General features: G+C 37.2%; 1 protein-coding gene across 2 annotated transcripts in view; it reads left to right on the top strand.

Moving 5' to 3' along the window:
• The window catches only part of SHOC2 (SHOC2 leucine rich repeat scaffold protein), a 141586-nt gene that overhangs the window by 70729 nt on the left and 50656 nt on the right, over positions 1–20201 (top strand). For both annotated transcript variants that reach the window (XM_058298440.2, XM_071215677.1), the window contains exon 2: positions 4423–5348. In XM_058298440.2, the coding sequence (XP_058154423.1) occupies positions 4646–5348 (703 nt within the window). In that variant the 5' untranslated portion in view covers positions 4423–4645. The remainder of the gene's footprint in view (positions 1–4422; positions 5349–20201) is intronic.

The raw sequence follows: 20201 nt of genomic DNA, 5'->3' as shown, positions 1-20201 counted from the left end.
TACTACCAAGTTGTCCTTTGAGTCCCAGGATCCCTAGCCAGTCTACCTTCTTTTCTCTTTCAGTCAGAATCTTTGTTAGTTGCTTGATATATTTTATCCAATTTTAAGTTGTAATTAGTGAAAGGTTGAAATGTGCTTACTCCATTTTGTCTGGAAACGGAAATCCTGTCCATTGTAATTCAAGATCAAATATTGTAAAGCTTCATCTGCATTTAAAATAAGACTAAAGAATATGTCCAGGATATATTGCCTATCAATGTATTTTTTATAATAGATAATTATTATTACGTGTGATGATTATCCTTACAGTCTTTCTTACTAGGCTAGCATCTTCTCACTTCCATCTCCTTCCTCCCCCAACCTGTCTCCCCCCAGATCATAGGAAATTTTTTGAAATACCTTTGTGTAATGTGAGTACATTACAAATGCAAGGAAAAAATATTTTACTTCTTATGTCTAGTTTACATAAAAGGTACCATTGCCAAAAGGAATGATTGAAACCTGAAATAGAGAATTAGGATGGGATTGACCAATTATGACCTGAGGGCCAAACCAGTTTGAGGCTTGTTTTTGTACAATTTTATTGAAATACAGCCATACCTATTCATTTTTGGATTGTCTGTGGCTGCTCTCATGCTGAAATTGAGTTAAGTAAATGCTATCGAGACCAGCTGACTCACAAATCTTAGTGTTTAATATCTGTACCTTGACAGAAAAAGTTTTAGTTCCTGACTTAGAAGGTATTAGAGACCTACATTTTAATTAATAACCTCATATAGTCATGATTTGGTTGGAACTATCTTTGAAATACAACATGGTAAAGTATACATGGGCTTGAGAATCAGGCAGTTCTAGTTTTGAAATTTTCCTCAGTCACTTATTAGGTATTTGACTTTAGTGCCTCAATTTTCCTCATCTATAAATTGGGAATACAGGATTTCTTTTTATTTAGGAATTTGAAGCTAAGAGTTTTAAAATTTAGAACATCGCTATGTACCAAAGCAATATTGCATCAACTAAGACTTCCACCAACGGATGGCATTGGTGGTTTTGGGCTAGTGATAAAATGGACTCAAGGAACTTAACTTGGGTATGAGTAGAGAAACTTATGTAAGATCTTTGAGAGATGATTGTTTGAATATGAAATAGGATAGATATAAAACTCATATCAAGTGTTTCCTATGTGGTAATTATTAGCTGGTAGGGAATAGAAGAGTCTTCTGGGGTGGCAAAGGTCCAATTATAAAAGTACCTTTGCCATTGTCAGCTTAATTATTGATACAATTTTTCACAGGCTTTTAAGTATTTTGAGACTGGGTACTATATATTCTATTACATAAGTAGGTGCAAGAGCCAAATTTTGTGCAAATGGAGTTGTCCCCCAAAAGCATTGTAGAAGTAAGGTGTTTTTTAAAAAATCCAAGACATATGACAGATTACTCCTTCTCTCCCTATATATTTTTTGTCTCAAAGTTTAGCAGTGTCCTTTATTCAGGTCTGGATTAGACCCAAAATTTAGCTTTGAGTTGTCAAGTTATTTGTTAGTTCTCTTGGACAAAATACATTTTTACTAGATGTGAAGAATATTTGGGCTAATGGTCAAACCTGGTAAGTAATTAATTCCTTCAAGTAAAGCATGGTGATAAATGTCAAGGTCCCAATTTCTACTATCTGTGACTACTTATGTTTTTATGAACTGTGACTGAGCTCCATACCAATAAATTTCCCTGGATACAAGAGTGGCAGGATGAGTGTATGGGTCAATTAATGCAAATATATCACTGCAGGAAAAACTTCAAACATCTCAGGTATTGGTGTTATGACCTTCACATATAGTGGGTGGTATTTATAGATTATGGGAACTTTAAATTCTTAGTAACTTGTTTGGCATTAATAAAATTCCTCACCTGAGCTGTCCTTTACCCTCAACCTTCATTTATTTTTAGAATATAATTTGAGAGATACAATATTAAACATACCACCGTTCAACTCTTAAATTTGGTGAGATCAGATATTTGATCTCACCAAATATTCCCCACCAGTTAAGTGCTAAGGCACTTGTTTAAAGAAAAAATATTTCCTAGGCCCTACTCCCTAAAAATTCTGCTACAGTGGCTTGGAATGGAGCCTGGGAATTTGTATTTTTAAACAAATATCTTAGTTGGATATTGAAACATTTTTTACATATCATTTGGGAAGTTTGGGAAACACTGGAATATGAGACCAAGGATTCCCTCTTAACAAAGGCCAGTATTCTGTTGAAGAAAATGTTATTTTTAACTGTTCCAAATTAAAAAAAAAAAATTAAGTTGAAACCTTGAAGTTCTCCCAGTGTACTTTTTAAGAGGATAAGCTTGTGTATAATACCTAACATCTATATTTTTACACTTTTTATATCTCACTTGATCTTATACAGGAAATACCCATACATATTTTGCTAAATAGAAAGTTGGTTTTCAGAAATTTTGTAGAATGACATTTCTTAAATACACTCCAGCACTCTAAATGATGTTGGTTTTCGCAGAAGTGCTACAGTATATGTGTCACTCATCTGAAGATTTAATAATAAGCTGTCTGACCAGTTATTAGTTGTCATATATGAATGTTTGGCTGTCTAATTAAACTGTAATATTATATATGGTAGGGATTATATCCGATAAAAATAAATCCTTAGCACAATCCTGTCTACTTTGTCAAATCCTTTTGGTGGTTTGATAACATTTTTAAGAACTTTTCTGCCGAGATGGCTCCCTTGTGTGTTTTTGCTTGTTATTGGATTGTTGTTTTTTGCTCATTGTCTGCTTGTTGTCTTTGTTTTTTTTCTTTAGGAGGCACAAGGAACCAAATCTGCAACCTCCCATGTGGGAGGCAGGTGCTCACCTGCTTGAGTCACATCTGCTCCCCTTAAGAATTTTTTTAACTTCTTTAATCAGTGAAGATGTTATCATTTTTACTTTAATCTTTGAGTCCTTGTACCAAGTAAATTATCAATTATAGTTTTATAGAATTAAATAGAATTACAAAATAAACATTTTATTTTAAATTTCTAAATGCCTAGGGAAGACAATTCCTTCCACAAAGATTTTACTTACCCTTTCAGCTTTTGTGGATCCTCTTGGTCACTCATTTTGACAGCAAATTTTTTCTCAATGGTGGTACCCACATGTATCAACATCATCTAGAGTGCTTATTAAAGTACAGATACTTAATGAACATTTCCCTGAACTATTTGCTGTTTCCATACATATTTTACTTTGTTCATGTTTTTCTTTTGCCAGATTGCCCTCCCTTCTGTCATCACCTTTGAAATTTTTCCTACTATGTAAAGCTATCTATTAATTAGTTGCAGGGAGAGCTGTTTTGGTGTAGAGGTTAGGAACATTAACTGTGGATGCATACCACCTAAATTGGCATCATGGCTCTGCCACTTTTCTAAGATCACAGATTTTAGTTGCTTAAAAATATTTCTGTGCCTCAGTGCCTCTATACATAAAATGAGAATGGTAATTTCTCATAGGGCTGTTAGCTATATTAAATGAGTTAATACTTGTGAATTCCTTAGAATGGTGCTTGTACATGGAAAGCTCTCAATAGACATTAGCTGCTCTTGTGATTCTTCCACTTTGCAGCTTTTGTAAAGCTTTTTTCCCCAAAGTGTGTGTGTATTTATTTGAGAAGCTGTGAGTTTACAGAACAATCATGCATAAAATACAGGATTCCTGTATGCCACCCTATTATTAACAACTTACATTGGTATAAAACATTTGTTAAACATGATGATAGAACATTTTTATAATTGTACTACTGACTGTAGTCCATGGTTTAACCTGGGGTTCACTGTATAGTATAGTTCTGTGGATTTTTAAAAATGTTTTATTCTATTATCATATATACATTCTAACATTTCCCCTTTTAATCAAATTCGGGTTATATATTTCAGTTCCATTAATTACGTTCACAGTATTGTGCTACAGTCACCACATCCATTATCATAACATTTCCATCATTCAAAAGAGGAACCTTGTATATTTTAAGCCTTAACTTCCCATTCCCTATTCCTACCCCATCCCCTCTTAATGTATTCTAGATTCTAACTCTGTCAGTTTGCTTGTTCTAATTTCAAATCAGTGAGATCATACAATATTTTTCCTTCTGTGTTTATAAAGCTTTTGTAGCATAGTCATTTGTATCCTTTTTTTAGGTCTTCCTATTAGATTACACGTTTCTTGAGGGTAGGTCCTGCTCCTTTGATTTTTGTAGTTTTCATTGAATTTTGCATAATAGAAGATGTTCAATAAATATTTACTGTGTCAAATCATAATAATGGCAAAATTGCCAGTAAGATTGTTTTTTCAGAGCCCATTTATTGAATATAAATGGTAATTTAAAGTAACTTAATATTCTCTCTGTGTTATATTTCAGGAATTCTGATGAATCATTGACCAAGCACTATTTCACCAGTTGAAATGTATTATCAGAAATGGTCATAGTGCTTTTAGATCCAACATGTAATGGATGGATGTTACTCAATGCTGATTACTTCTCCAGGCCAACACCTTTTTGATTCATCTTTGACTTTGAATTACTATTGTTGGCAAATAAAATAAAAGGAGTTCATGTGGTTCTTGCCCAAACTTGAGTCACAATGAGTAGTAGTTTAGGAAAAGAAAAAGACTCTAAAGAGAAAGATCCCAAAGTACCATCAGCCAAGGAAAGAGAAAAGGAGGCAAAAGCCTCTGGAGGTTTTGGGAAAGAGAGCAAAGAAAAAGAACCTAAGACCAAAGGGAAAGATGCCAAAGATGGAAAGAAGGATTCCAGTGCTGCCCAGCCAGGAGTGGCTTTTTCAGTTGACAATACGATCAAACGGCCAAATCCAGCACCTGGTACTCGCAAAAAATCCAGCAATGCAGAGGTAAATAAAGAGCTCAATAAATGTCGGGAAGAGAATTCAATGCGCTTGGACTTATCCAAGAGGTCTATACACATATTGCCATCAACAATCAAAGAGTTGACTCAATTAACAGAACTTTATTTATACAGTAACAAATTGCAGTCTCTCCCAGCAGAGGTGGGCTGTCTAGTAAATCTCATGACACTGGCTCTAAGTGAAAATTCACTTACCAGTTTGCCGGACTCTCTCGATAACTTGAAGAAGCTACGGATGCTTGATTTACGGCATAATAAACTGAGAGAAATTCCTTCAGTGGTATATAAGTTAGATTCTCTCACCACTCTTTACCTTCGCTTTAATCGTATAACTACTGTGGAAAAGGACATCAAAAACCTTTCAAAACTCAGCATGCTTAGCATTCGAGAGAACAAAATCAAACAACTACCTGCTGAAATTGGTAAGATATCTTGCATTATTATTTGTATATAGTATTTGCTGCGCTAAGTAATTTTGTTGAGTGCTTTTCCATATCAGAAAATACCTGGCATTTGCCTAAAAACAGCTTGTTTCTTAATTTCATCTTCTTTATGGCTTACTTTAGTTATTTAGTTTTTAGAATGTTAATAGTGTATGTCTTAAAATTATTTTATAGACTTAAGAAAATCAGTTAGAAAATAGATATATTTGAACTTTTATCATAAAAAACCTAATCTGCCTTTTCTTTGAAGAAAAAATGAATTTGAAACAGAAGATGTTTGCTTAATTAAAAAGATGTTGCCACCCATTTTTTCTAAATCTTCCTCCTTCTCCCCTCCCTCTTTTTCGCCCCTCCCCTTTCGTCCCCCACTTTGACCTGATAACCTGTATTCTAGTTTCTATGAATTTGTATATTCTGATTCTTTCATATATGTGTCATATAATATTTATCCTTTTGTATCTGGCTTAGTTTTACTCAACATGATGTCTTTACAATTCATCCATGTTGTAGCGTGTATCAGAACTTCATTCCTTTTTACAGCTGAATAATATTTCATTGTATGGCTATATCATATTTTTTTAATCCATTGATGGGCACTTGGGTTGATTCTGTTTTTTGAGTTGTAAATAATGCTGCTGTGAATATTGGCATGCAAATATTTTTAATTCTTTGGGGTCTAGACTGCAAGACTCTCTTTAAGGACTTTACCCCATAGAGATATTACAAAATTGCTTGGAATATAGCATTTCTTAAACAGAGCAATTATTTCATAGGATTTTAAACTTACTTCAGTTTGTTCTTAAGCATATCGCTATAGCATGTTTACTAAAAAGAGAATGTCTCTTTTTAAATTGGAGGTAACAGGAATTGAACCTGGGACCTCATTTGTGGGAAGCAGGTGCTCAATCAGTGAGCTACAAGTGCTCCCTTAAATTGGCATATTTTTGTAACTAAACGTTTTGTATTTGCAGCCAGTTAATCTGTGACCTTTAGTACTAGGTAATACTAGGTTTGTAATTTTAAAACAACCATTTTATTTTATTTTTTGAATGAGCACTGCCCCACCATTCATGACACTAAAGCTTGTGTTCTTGTAATTTCTGTATATTTCTGTTAAAATAATAACTTCATAAATGTTATTTCTTTTATTCCAAGCAAGGCATCAGATGGAAAATAAACTGCTTTAAAAAATATAATTTAGTATCTGTGGTGGAGTTATTATGGGATCCGTGCATGCATGATGTTATGCATGTTTGTTTTGTAAGTTCACAACTTTTACTAAATACTTATTGTTTATGTATGTTCATGTATGAATGATATACTTCAATAAATTGCTTTTAAAGTGAAAAAAATAATGTTTCTTATAAGGAGTTATGATTTATAGTGTTTAACTTAAATGCATATGTTTGGGACATATGCAAAAGTCTGTATTTTTAAAAAAAGCCTTTGATAGTAATAGTTGCTTCAGATAACTTGTTTAAAAATGCTATATGACCATTGGTTAGTCTAAAGAAATATTAAGATAAAATCACTAAAATAAACATTATCTCTTTCCTTATAGGGAACAAGAAAATAAAAGTATAGTAAAAAAAAAAACTTCATAAACTTTAGCAGTCACCTCCTATTTCTTGTAACCCTTTATATCCCTAGGCAACCAATAATCTGCTTTCTGTCTCTACCTAGTCTGGGCATTTAATATAAAAGGAATCATAAAATATGTGGTCTTTTGTGACTGGCTTCTTTCACTTAGCATAATGTTTTCAAGGTTCATCCGTGTTGTAGCATGTATTGTTTTGTGGCTGGATAATATTCCATTAAGTGGATATACCACATTTTATCACTTTTGGATATTCATTACTTTTGGACATTTGGGTTGTTTCTACTTTTTGGCTATTATGAAATAAATTGCTATGAACATTTGTGTTCAGTTTTTGGGTGGACATATGTATTCATTTCTCTTGGATATACACCTAGGAGTAGAATTGTTAGTTTATATAACTCTCACATTTTAAGAAACGGCAAGACTGTTTTTCAAAAATTTTCCACATTTCACATTCCCACCAGGAGAGTTTGAGGGTTCTAATTTCTCTATGTCCTCACTAATACTTATTAGTAGATTTTTCTTTTATTATAGCCATCCCAGTGGTTGGAAATGATATCTGTGATTTTGATTTGTGTTTTTTCTACTGGGTATAAATTTGTTCTTATTTCTTGAAAAATATTTTTAATTACAAAAGAAAGAACCATCTATTTTTGTGATACAGATCTAGCATTAGTGTTTTTTTAGTTACCAAAAATAAAAGCAAAATAACCCTGAGCTTCCTCAATAAGTTCCTCCACACACAAAAATCAAATAAAATAGAAATTTGAAACTTTCTTGAAGTGTTACATACCTTTAATATAATTTTACAATTTTTTTTAAGATTTATTTTTTATTTATTTCTCTCCCCTTTCTCCCCCACCCAGTTGTCTGCTCTCTGTGTCCATTCGCTGTGTGTTCTTCTGTGACTGCTTCTATGCTTAGCAGCACCACCAGAAATCTGTGTTTCTTTTTGTTGCATCATCTTGTTGTCAGTTCTCCCTGTGTGCGATGCCATTCTTGGGCAGGCTGCACTTTCTTTCACGCTGGGTGGCTCTCCTCACGGGGTGCACACCTTGCGCGTGGGACTCCCCTACGTGGGGGACACCCCTGTGTGGCACGGCATTCCTTGGGCACATCACTACTGTGCATGGGCCAGTTCCACACGGGTCAAGGAGGCCCGGGGTTTGAACTGCGGACCTCCCATGTGGTAGGTGGACGCTCTATCCATTGGGCCAAGTCTGCTTCCCTATAATTTTATTTATTTATTTTTAAAGATTTATTTATTTATTTATTTCTCTCCCCTCCCCCTGCCCCGCCCCAGTTGTCTGTTCTCTGTGTCTATTTGCTGCGTGTTCTTTGTCCGCTTCTGTTGTTGTCAGTGGCACGGGAATTGGTGTTTCTTTTTGTCGCGTCATCTTGTTGTGTCAGCTCTCTTTGTGTGTGGTGCCATTCCTGGGCAGGCTGAACTTTCTTTCGTGCTGGGCAGCTCCCCTTACACGGCGCACTCCTTGCGCATGGGGCGCCCCTACGCAGGGACACCCCTGTGTGGCAGAGGCACTCCTTGCACGTATCAGCACTGCACGTGGGCCAGCTGCACACGGGTCAAGGAGGCCCTGGGTTTGAACTGCGGACCTCACATGTTGTAGACGGACGCCCTAACCACTGGGCCAAGTCCGCTTTCCCCTATAATTTTACATTAACATTGCTGAAACCCATGACAAAAGATTTTAAATATTTAAAATTACAAATATATGCTGCTAAGACTTGTTAAACTTCTATTTATGCATGTTGGATCCATATTATACATATATATTATCTATAATATATACATAATTTATGATCTGTTATTTGATGCTTAGTATTCTTCTCCATTGTTTGTATGAGTGTACCTGTTTTAACATGCCATCCAGTTTGTGTTCAGCAATATGTTCGAGGAATGTGAGAAATTAAAGGTTTTGAAATACAGTTTACTATTTGGTTTAGATAAAATATTTAGAATTCGTTAGCCATTACACAAGGTTGTGCTGTGCTGCTGCCTTGATCAAGAGATTATATTTAAATTAGAACATCTATCCATGTAAGCATTAATGAATATCTTTATTAATATGATATGACTTGACACCAGTGATACATATTCACTTGGGTGGAGACTGGCGTGTAAAAGGATGCTGAACAGGCAGTAATTGTAAGCATACGAAGAGTCAGCCATAATATATGTGAAAGAAGCCACAAAAACTCTTTGTTTGATAATGTTCATTTATTTTTTTCTTTCAGTCCAACTTCTTTTCAAGTTTGTGATGAGGTATGGACAAATAAAGAAAATTTTCGATCCTTTTATAGATGGATTGAAATGTCCATCATTAATTTCTTTTGTATATCATATTCCATTCTTTCTATTTCTCCTTTCCTCATTTGCAGTTAAAAATTTTTTTTATTAGAGAAGTTGTAAGTTTAAAGTACAATAATGCTTAAAATACAGTATTTCCGTACTCCACCCCACCAACAATAATTTGCATTGGTGTGGAAACATTTGTTAGAATTGATGGTAACACATTTTTATAATTGTACTATTAATTAAAGTCAATTGTTTAATTTAGGGTTCCCTGTTTGTGTAGTGATTGATGTTCCATGGATTAAAAAAATTTTTTATTCTGATACCATAATGCAATCTAACATTTCCCCTTTTAATTATATTCATATATATTTCAGCCCTGTAGATTGTGATCATAATGTTGTGTTACCATCACCACCACCCATTACTAAAACATTTCCATCGTTCCATTTTAAGCCTTAACTTCACATTTCCTATTCCCATGCTGTCTCCCCTGGTAATCTGTATTTTAGATTCTGACCCTGTGAGTTTGCTTATTTCACTCAATATGATGTCTCCAAGTTTGATCCAAGTTGTCACATGTATCAGGACTTCATTCCTTTTTCTGACTGAATAATATTCCATTGTGTATATATACCGTATTTTATTTATCCATTCATGGGTTGATAGACACTTGGGTTGCTTTCTTCTTTTGGCAATTGTGAATAAAGCTGCTGTGAACATAAGTGTGCAAATATTTGTTCAATCCCTGCTTTAAATTCTTTTAGTTATATACCTAGTTGTGGGATTGCCGGGTCAAATGGTAGTTCTATAGTTAGCTTTCTCAGGAATTGCCAACCTGTTTTCCACAGTGGCCGCACCTTTTTATATTGCCACTAGCAATGGATGAGTGTTCCTATTTCTCCACATCCTCTTCAACACTTGTTATTTTCCTTTTCTTTTTTTAATAGCAGCCATTCTAATGGGTGTGAAGTGGTATCTTGTGGTTTTAATTTGTGTTTCCCTGATAGCTAATGATCTTGAGCATTTTTCAGTGTGCTTTTTGGCCATTTGTATGTCTTCTTTGTAGAGATGTCTATTCAAGTCTTTTGTCCATTTTTTAAGTGGGTTATTTGTGGTTTTGCTCTTAAATTGAAGGATTTTTCTCTATATTCTGGATATTAAACTTATTCGATATGTGGTTTCCAAATATTTCTCTCATTGTGTAAGTTCCCATTTTATTTTCACGATAAAGTCCTGTGAGGTACAAAATTTTTAATTTTGATGAGGTGCTGTTGATCTGTTTTTGCTTTTGTTCATAACAAGAGTTATTTTTAAAAATATAAGTATCCTTTTCTTGATGTGAGTCAAATAATGCTTTAGGGAAGTTCACAACCAATGTAATGAATGTAAATTATTCATTTACCAGTTTTTTTTTTTTTTTAAAGATTTATTTATTTATTTAATTCCCCCCCTCCCCCGGTTGTCTGTTCTCTGTGTCTATTTGCTGCGTCTTGTTTCTTTGTCCGCTTCTGTTGTCGTCAGCGGCACGGGAAGTGTGGGTGGCGCCATTCCTGGGCAGGCTGCTCTTTCTTTTCACGCTGGGCGGCTTTCCTCACGGGCGCTCCCCCACGCGGGGGACACCCTTGTGTGGCACGGCACTCCTTGCGCGCATCAGCGCTGCACATGGCCAGCTCCACACAGGTCAAGGAGGCCCGGGGTTTGAACCGCGGGCCTCCCATATGGTAGATGGACGCCCTAACCACTGGGCCAAAGTCCGTTTCCCCATTTACCAGTTTTGATTACCTACAGGTATACTTCAATAGGACCTTTTTATATACTGCTGAATTATTTTGGTAAAATTTTAAGAACTGTTGCCTCTGTATTTATATGGGATGTTGATCTGTGATTTTATTTTATTTTTTGGTAATGGTTTGGTATCAAGGGTACTGCTAACTTTATAGAAAGAGTTGGGAAATGTTCCTTCCTATTTTATGTTCTAGAAGAGTTTGTATAGAATTAGAATTATTTCCTCCTTAACTCTTTAGTAGAATTTACCAGTAATGTGTTCTGGGACCAGAGGTTTATATGTGGGAAGGTTTTTATTTTTTTTAAAAGATTTATTTCTCTCCCCTTCTCCCCCCCCCCCCCCAGTTGTCTGTTCTCTGTGTCCATATGCTGTGGGTTCTTCTTTGTCCGCTTCTGTGTCTCTTTTTGTTGCGTTATCTTGCTGCATCAGCTCTCCGTGTGTGCGGTGCCATTCCTGGGCAGGCTGCATTTTCTTTCATGCTGGGCAGCTCTCCTTACGGGGTGGACTCCTTGGGCATGGGGCTCCCCTATGTGAGGGGCACCCCTTCGTGACACAGCACTCCTTGTGCGCATCAGCACTGCATGTGGGCTAGCTCCATGCAGGTCAAGGAGGCCTGGGGTCTGAACTGTAGACCTCTCATGTGATAGACAGGTGCCCTATCCATTGGGCCAAGTCCGCTTCCCTGTAGGAAGGTTTTTAATTACTAATTCAATTCATTTAATAGATATAGTACTATTTAGGTTTTCTGTTTCTCCTCAAATGAATGTTGGTAGCTTGAGTCTATCATGGCATTTTTCCATTTTATGTAATTTGTTCAATTTATTGACATAAGGTTGTTCCTTTATTATACTCCTTTATTATATTTTAATGTCTGTAGTGTATGTAGTGATGTTCGCCTTCCATTCCTTTGGGTCATTCGTATTTTTCTTGATTAGTCTGGCTAGAATTTATCAATTTTATTGATCTTTTTGGAAAAAAAAATCTACTTTTGAATTTATTGCCTTGTTTCCTATTTTTTCTGTGTTCTATTTTTTGTTTTCTGCTCTTTATTATTTAGTTCCTTAGTGCTTTTGGTTTAATATAGTCTTGTCTATTTTCATAAATAGGCAGTTCAGATTATTGGTTTCAAGCCTTTTTCTTATATGAGCATTTTAGCTTAGCTATAAATTTTCCTTCAATTACTCTTTTACTATTTTGATATGTTTTTATTATCATTCATTCACTTCAAAATATTTTCTAAATATTGTTAATTTTTTCTTTGGTTTATGGATTATTTAGAAATGTTTTGTTCAATTTTCAAGCATTTGAGAAAATTTTCAGATATTTTTATATTGATTTGTAATTTAATTCACTATAGTTGTGGTCAGAGAAATACTTTGTAGACATTCAGTCCTTTTAAACGTGTTAAAATTGCTTTATATTCTAGAATATGGTCTGTCCTGGTGAATGTTCTATGTACTTGAAAAGACTGTATTCTACTATTTTTTATGGGACATTGTAGAAATACCAGCAAGTTCAAGTTAATTGATAATGTTATTCTTCTAAACCTCTGTTGATATACTGTCTGCTTTTTCCATTGATTACTTAGAAATGAATGTTGAAATCTCCATCGATAATAATGGATTTGTCTTTCCCTCATTAATTGTATTAATTTTTTGGGGGGTGGGGGGAGGTACTGGGGATTGAACCCAGAATCTTGTATGTGGGAAGGAGTCGCTCAACCACTGAGCCACATCTGCTCCCAATTAATTTTTGCTCTTTATATTTTAAAACTGTTATTAGTCATTGTATTCATCAGCCAAAGGGCTGCTGATACAAAATATCAGAAATCTGTTGGCTTTTATAAAGGTTATTTATTTGGGGTAGAAACTTAGTTACCAGGCCAAAAAGCATAAGTTACTCCCCTCACCAAAGTCTGTTGCCACTTGTTGGAGCAAGATGGCTGCTGACATCTTCAAGAGTTCAGGCTTCCTATTCCTCTTAAGGCTCTGTGTTCCCAGCTTCTTTAATTATCAGTTGTAGGCTGTGATGTCTCATCTCTCTCCTGGGGCTCATTTCTCTCCAAGCTCAGCTAGCTGCTCTACTCTCACCACAAGGCTGTAAACCATTAGGTGAACTGCTCGCCTTTCTTCCAGGGACCTCTGCCATGTTTAATGGAGACTACTCTATTTTCTCACATATCTGCTTCTCTGTGTATTTACTTCTGGGGCTCCAGCATTAAAACTCCAACTAACTCTTCTGCCTTGTTGTTTTGTCCATGAGTCCCTGCCTACCAAGAGGGCAGGGATGGAATGTCCTACTGACATGGCCTAATTAAAGCCTTAATCATTTACTCAAGTAAAAGTGAAACCTCTAAATTCAATATAATCTAATATGCCCAGAGGAACAGACCAGTTTACAAACATAATTCAATATCTATTTTTGGAATTCATTAATAGTATCAAACTGCTACAGTCATTTATACATATTTAGGATTGTAACTTTCTGATGAGATCCCTTTTATCGTTATATATATCTGTTCTTATCTGGTAATTTCCTGGCACTATTTCTTTTTGTAAAGTTTACTTTGATATTAATATAGCCACTTCAGCTTCCTTTGTTTGGAATTTACATTGCATATTCTTTTCCCATCCTTTCATTTTTACCTTATCGTGTCTTTATATTTAAAGTGGTTTGTGTAGAGAGCATATAGTTAGGACTTGCTTTCTTATCCATCCTGTTTGATAGTCTTTGCCTTTTAATTGAAGGGTTTAGACCATTGCATTTAATATAATTATCTTTATGATTGGGTTAAAATTCTGCCATTTAGCTATTTGTTTCCTGTTCGTGCCGTCTGTTACTTAGTCCTTTTACCTCTCTTTTCATGCCTTCTTTTGGATTCAGTATTTTTTATGATTCCATTTACCTCAACTGTTGATCTTATTAATCAGACATCTTTATTATTATTGTTATTTTTAGTGCTTGAACTTGGGTTTACAGTACAGAGCATGATTTATCACAGTCTACTTTTAAATAATTATACTACTTCACATATATTCTAAGAACCTTAACAAAGGAAACATTTCTATTTCCTTCCTCCCATTCTTTTTCCCCCCCAAAGATTTCTTTATTCCTCCCCCTCCCACCCATTGTCTGTTCTCTGTGTCCACTTGCTGTGTGTTCTTCTGTGTCTACTTGTATTCTCATTAGGTGGCTCCAGGAAACGATCCTGGGACCTTCTGGAGTGGGAGAGAGGCGATCATTCTCTTGTGCAACCTCAGCTCCCTGATCTGCTGTGTCTCTTAATATCTTTCCTCTGTGTCTCTTTTTGTTGCATCATCTTGCTGCACCAGCTCTCTGTGTGGGCCAGCACACCTGCACGGGGCAGTACTCTGTGCAAGCCAACACTCTGCGCATGCCAGTACTCCGCATGGGCTTGCTCACCTCACAGGCCAGCTTGCCTTCACCAGGAGTTCCTTCTCTTCACCACAGGCCAGCTTGCCTTCACCAGCTTGCCACATGGCCCAGCTTGCCTTCACCAGGGCATTAAATTCTGGACCTCCTAGATGGTAGACAGGAGCCCAATTGCTTGAACCATATCTGCTTCCCATCCTCCTCCCATTCTTTGTGCCATTATTGTTACACATTTTTCTTTTTTGTGTATCATAAATCTTGCTATAAGATATTGCTATTATTTTTGCTGTAAATTTTAAGTTATCTTTTATTAGCTTTTCATTTTGAGTACATTTTAGACTTACAGAAAAGTTGCAGAAATGAGCAGTGCATTCTCATTTACCCTTTATCCATCCCACTTCCCGTGAAGTTAACATCCTACATAATCATTGTACAATGACCAAAACCAAGAAAGCAACATTTGTATTGTATAGTACTATTAATATAACTACAAACTTTGATTTCTGTTTGATTTCACCAGTTTTTCCAATATTGTCCTTTTTCTGTTCCAGAATCCCTATTACATTTATTTATTTATTTATTTATTATTTTTTGTCTTTATTTTTTTTAATGTTTCATTAAAAAAAATGAGGTCCCCATATACCCCCTCACCCCACCCCTCCCATAACAACAACCTCCTCCATCATCATCATCATGGGACATTCATTGCACTTGGTGAATACATCTCTGAGCACTGCTGCACCACATGGTCAATGGTCCACATTATAGTTTACACTGTCTCCCAGTCCACCCAGTGGGCCATGGGAGGACATACAATGTCCAGTAACTATTCCTGCAGTACCACCCAGGACAACTCCAAGTCCTGAAAATGCCCCCACATCTCATCTCTTCTTTCCACTCCCCACCCTCAGCAGCTACCATGGCCACTTTCTCCACATCAGTGCTACATTTTCTTCAGTTACTAATCACAATAGTTCATGAATAGAATATCAGTAAGTCCACTCTAATCCATACTCTATTCCTCCATCCTGTGGATCCTGGAATGATTATGTCCACTCCACATCTGTATCGAGAGGGAGCTTAGATTCCACATGGATGATGGATATAATTCTCCTGCTTTCAGTTGTACGCACTCTTGGCTCCCTGGTGTGGCGGTCCTATTACATTTAATAGTATCCTTAGTCTCCTCCAATCTGTGACAGTATCTCAGTCTTTTTTTGTGCTTCATGACATTGATACTTCTGAAGATGCTGCTCACATATATTGTAATACGTCATTCAGTTTTTATTTGATGTTTTCTTTTTTTTTTAAAGATTTATTTATTTAATTCCACCCCCCTCCCCCGGTTGTCTGTTCTCTGTGTCTATTTGCTGCGTCTTGTCTCTGTCTGCTTCTGTTGTCGTCAGCTGCACGGGAAGTGTGGGCGGCGCCATTCCTGGGCAGGCTGCACTTTCTTTCGCGCTGGACGGCTCTCCTTACGGGGCGCACTCCTTGCGCGTGGGGCTCCCCTACATGGGGACACCCCTGCGTGGCAGGGCACTCCTTGCGTGCATCAGCACTGCGCATGGGCCAGCTCCACACCGGTCAAGGAGGCCCGGGGTTTGAACTGCAGACCTCCCATGTGGTAGACGGACACCCTAACCACTGGGCCAAGTCCGTTTCCCCTTGATGTTTTCTTGTGATTAGTTTGAGATGATGCAGTTTTGAAAATAATATGACAGAGGTGATTGTTGTGCCCCTCCCAGTGATTCAAATCAAGGGACACATTATATTGATACATCTTACTGGCAAACTTGACCCTAATCATTTGGTGTATTAGTTAGCCAAAAGGGATGCTGATTCAAAGCACCAAAAATCTGTTGGCTTTTATATAAAGTTTATTTATTTGGGGTAAAATCTTACCCTTGCATACTTGGGACAGATCCCACCTGATTATGGTGTGTAATTCTTGTATTGTGTTGTTGGATTCAGTTTGCTAGTATTTTGTTGAGGATTTTTGTATCTATGTTCCTAAGAGATAATGGTCTAAAATTTTTTCTTATGTTAGCTTTATCTGGCTTTGGTATGAGGGTAATGTTGGTCTCATGGAATGAGTTAGGTACTGTTCCCTCCTCTTTCATTGTTTTAGAAGAGTTTGAGCAGTGATGGTTTTAATTCTTCTTGGAATGTTTGATAAAATTTCCCAGTGAAACCATGTGGTCCTGGGCTTTTCTTTGCTGGGAGGTTTTTTTTTTTTTTATTACTAATTCATTCTCTTTACTAGCTTTTGGTCTGTTGAGATCTTATATTTCCTCTTGAGTCAATGTATTTAGTGTTTTTCTAGGAATTTGCCCATTTAATCTATCTAGGGTATCTGATTTTTGGGTGTGTAGTTGTCTGTAGTTTCCTTTTATTTCTGTGAAGTTGGTAGTAATTGTACCCATTTTCATTTCTTTTTTTTTTTTTTTTTTAAAGATTTATTTTTATTTATTTAATTCCCCTCCCCTCCCCCGGTTGTCTGTTTTTCTGTGTCTTTTTGCTGCGTCTTGTTTCTTGTTTCTTTGTCCGCTTCTGTTGTCGTCAGCGGCACGGGAAGTGTGGGCGGCGCCATTCCTGGGCAGGCTGCTCCCTCCTTCGCGCTGGGCGGCTCTCCTTATGGGTGCACTCCTTGCGCGTGGGGCTCCCCTACGCGGGGGACACCCTGCGTGGCGTGGCACTCCTTGCGCGCATCAGCACTGCGCATGGGCCAGCTCCACACGGGTCAAGGAGGCCCGGGGCTTGAACCGCGGGCCTCCCATGTGGTAGACGGACGCCCTAACCACTGGGCAAAAGTCCGTTTCCCTTCATTTCTTATTATAATTATTTGTGCCCTCTCTTTTTCAAGGTAACTAAAATTGACAAGGTTTGTCAATTTTATTGATCTTTTTAAAAAACCAACTTTTGGTTTTATTGATTCTCTTGTTTTTAAATACTCTATTGTACTTATCTCTGCTCTAATCTTTATTTCCTTCCATCTGCTTGGTTTCAATTTAGCTTACTGGTCTTTTTCTGTATCTTCCAGATTTGAAGTTAGGTTCTGATTTGAGATCTTTTTTCTTTTTTAATGTAAACATTTAGATTTATAAATTTCTCTCTGAGCACTGATTTTGCTGCCTTTCATAAATTTTGGCGTATTTTGTTTTTATTTTAATTAGTCTTAAGCTATTTCCTAATTTCCCTTGTGATTTCTTTACTCACCGACTGATTTGTTAAGAGTATGTTTAATTTTCACATAGTTGTGAATTTTCCATTTCTTCCTTTATTATTGATTTTTAGATTCATTCACATTGTGGCTGGAAAAGATATGTTGTATGATTTTATTATCTTTGAATTTACTGATAGTAATTTTCTGGCCTAATATATGGTTTTTCCTAGAGAATGATCCATGTGCACTAGAGAAGACTGTATTCTGCTGTAGTTGGGTGCAGTGCTCTGTATATATGTTCGGTTTGGTTTAGAATATTGTTCAAGTCTTCTATTTCCTTATTGATTTTCTATTTAAATGTTCTATCCTTTACTGAAAGTGGTATATTAAAGTTTCCTACTTTTAGTGTAGAACTTTCTGTTTTTGCTTTCCAATCTGTCAATTTTTATATTTTGGAGCTCTTGTTAGGTATACTATATATTTGTTATATATTCTTTTTTAATGGAACCTTTATCATTACCTAATGACCTCTTTTGTCCCTTGTAACAGTTTTTTAAAATTTAAAGTCTGTTTTATCTGCTGTTACTGTAGCTACCCCAGCCAATTTTATTTTTTTAGGAGGTACCAGGGTTTGAACCCAGAACCTCATACATAGGAAGTAGGTGCTCAGTCACTGAGTTTCATCAGCTCCCAAAAGAGAATTGTTTTTTCATTCGTTTGCTTGTTTTGTTTTTAGGAGGTACCAGGGCTCAAACTCTGGACCTTGTATAAAGGAACAGGTGCTCATCCACTTGAGTTAAATCCACTCCCTGCAGCTATCTTTTTTATGACTAGCATTGTGTTTTTTACCCCAACATTTCACTTTCAGCCTTCTTATGTTGTTGAATTTAAGTCTCTTATAAACAGCATATAGTTGAGTTGTGCTTATTTATTTTTTACTTATCTCTGCCTTTTGACTGGAGAGTTTAATCCCTTTACATTTACAGTAATTACTGTTTTTTTTAAAGATTTATTTATTTTATTTAATTCCCCTCCCTCCCTCGGTTGTCTGTTCTCTGTGTCTATTTGCTGCGTCTTGTTTCTTTGTCCGCTTCTGTTGTCATCAGCGGCACGGGAAGTGTGGGCGGCGCCATTCCTGGGCAGGCTGCTCTTTCTTTCACGCTGGGCGGCTCTCCTTACGGGGTGCACTCCTTGCGCGTGGGGCTCCCCTATGCGGGGGTCACCCCTGCGTGGCAGGGCACTCCTTGAGCGCATTAATGCTGTGCATGAGCCAGCTCCACACAGGTCAAGGAGGCCCGGAGTTTGAACCGCGGACCTCCCATGTGGTAGACGGATGCCCTAACCTCTGGGCCAAGTCCGCTGCCTTCTCTGATGTTTTCTAGATTTTTATCCTCTCCCTTTGGATGGGCCATCATTTCCTTTTTCTTTGTCTTACAATCTTTTTTGCACACTGTACATTTTCATGTTTTGAATGTTAACTCTGGAATTTATTTCCTGCTATTTCTATTTCTAGACTTTGTATCCAGTCTTTGTGTAAAAAGAAGTGATATTTTCTTGAGAGCCAGGTGGTTAGAAAACCAAAGAAATTAATGCAAAAAACACCTTTCACAGTCTTTGTAAATTGACGTTGCCGTAGCTGGTGCTCTGCAGCATTCATCCCTTCTATCAAGTAGATCAACCCAAGGCTAATGCAAAGTGGAGGTCCTCCATATCTTTTCTGGGCCTAGGTCAGGTCTTGTCCTGGGCTTGTGCTTGCTAGTAGCCTTAGGAGTTTCCCTGTTTCCAGGAATTTGAATGCCCTCTGTACTGCCCAGGAAACTGACCTTCTCCCTCTCCCTGGTTTTCCACTGCAGGACTTAAAAATAGGGTGAACTTTTGCTCCATGCTACCAAACTCAGTTGTTTCTTACCCTCCTTTCTCTACCTCAAGCTGCTTTTGCCTGTAGGGAAAATTTGGGGAAGGGTACAAACTGGAGAGGAGTTCCCCAGGTCAGCTTTTCTGGGCTGAAAGGAGGCTGGGGACACATAAAGGTTGTGCTGGCTGGCTCCACACTGCCTTTGAGGGTACATGAGGGAAGAGAGGCCAGCCGTGGTATCAGGAGCTTCTCCTTTGGTTGTTTGAAGGTGTGAGTTCTGATTTTGGCACTTGCCAAGTAAATGGAGCCTTTCAACTGTTTTCCATAGTTTTGAGGAAGAGACTTTAAAGCCTCCTCTGCTACTTTGCCTGAGATAGGTTGGACACCCCGCTGATCTGAACTAATCGAAAGCAGTGATCAGCAGTTGCAAACACTCAGATCTTGGGGCACTAGGTCTTTATATATCACCCTGTCACCAGCAAGCTACACCAGAGTCTGAGGTTGAGTACCTTCCTGCCTCTTGCTGCAACACAGGGGGATGGGGGATGGTAGCCACTGCCTAGAGAGTGCATTTCACGGTATATACTGTGATTTACCACCTTCTTCTGGTTGCTGGACAGTATTCTCCTAGACTCTGGAATTTTGAAATTGTTGATTCAGATGTTTTTTACCTGTGTAATAATTGTTCTGGTGGCGGGACTGATTTCTGCAGCTTCCT

The sequence above is a fragment of the Dasypus novemcinctus genome, chromosome 6 (assembly GCF_030445035.2).
Source record: "Dasypus novemcinctus isolate mDasNov1 chromosome 6, mDasNov1.1.hap2, whole genome shotgun sequence".
Taxonomy (NCBI): Eukaryota; Metazoa; Chordata; class Mammalia; order Cingulata; family Dasypodidae; genus Dasypus; species Dasypus novemcinctus.
Note: the sequence above shows the minus strand (reverse complement) of the source record. Positions and strands in the feature narration are given on the sequence as shown.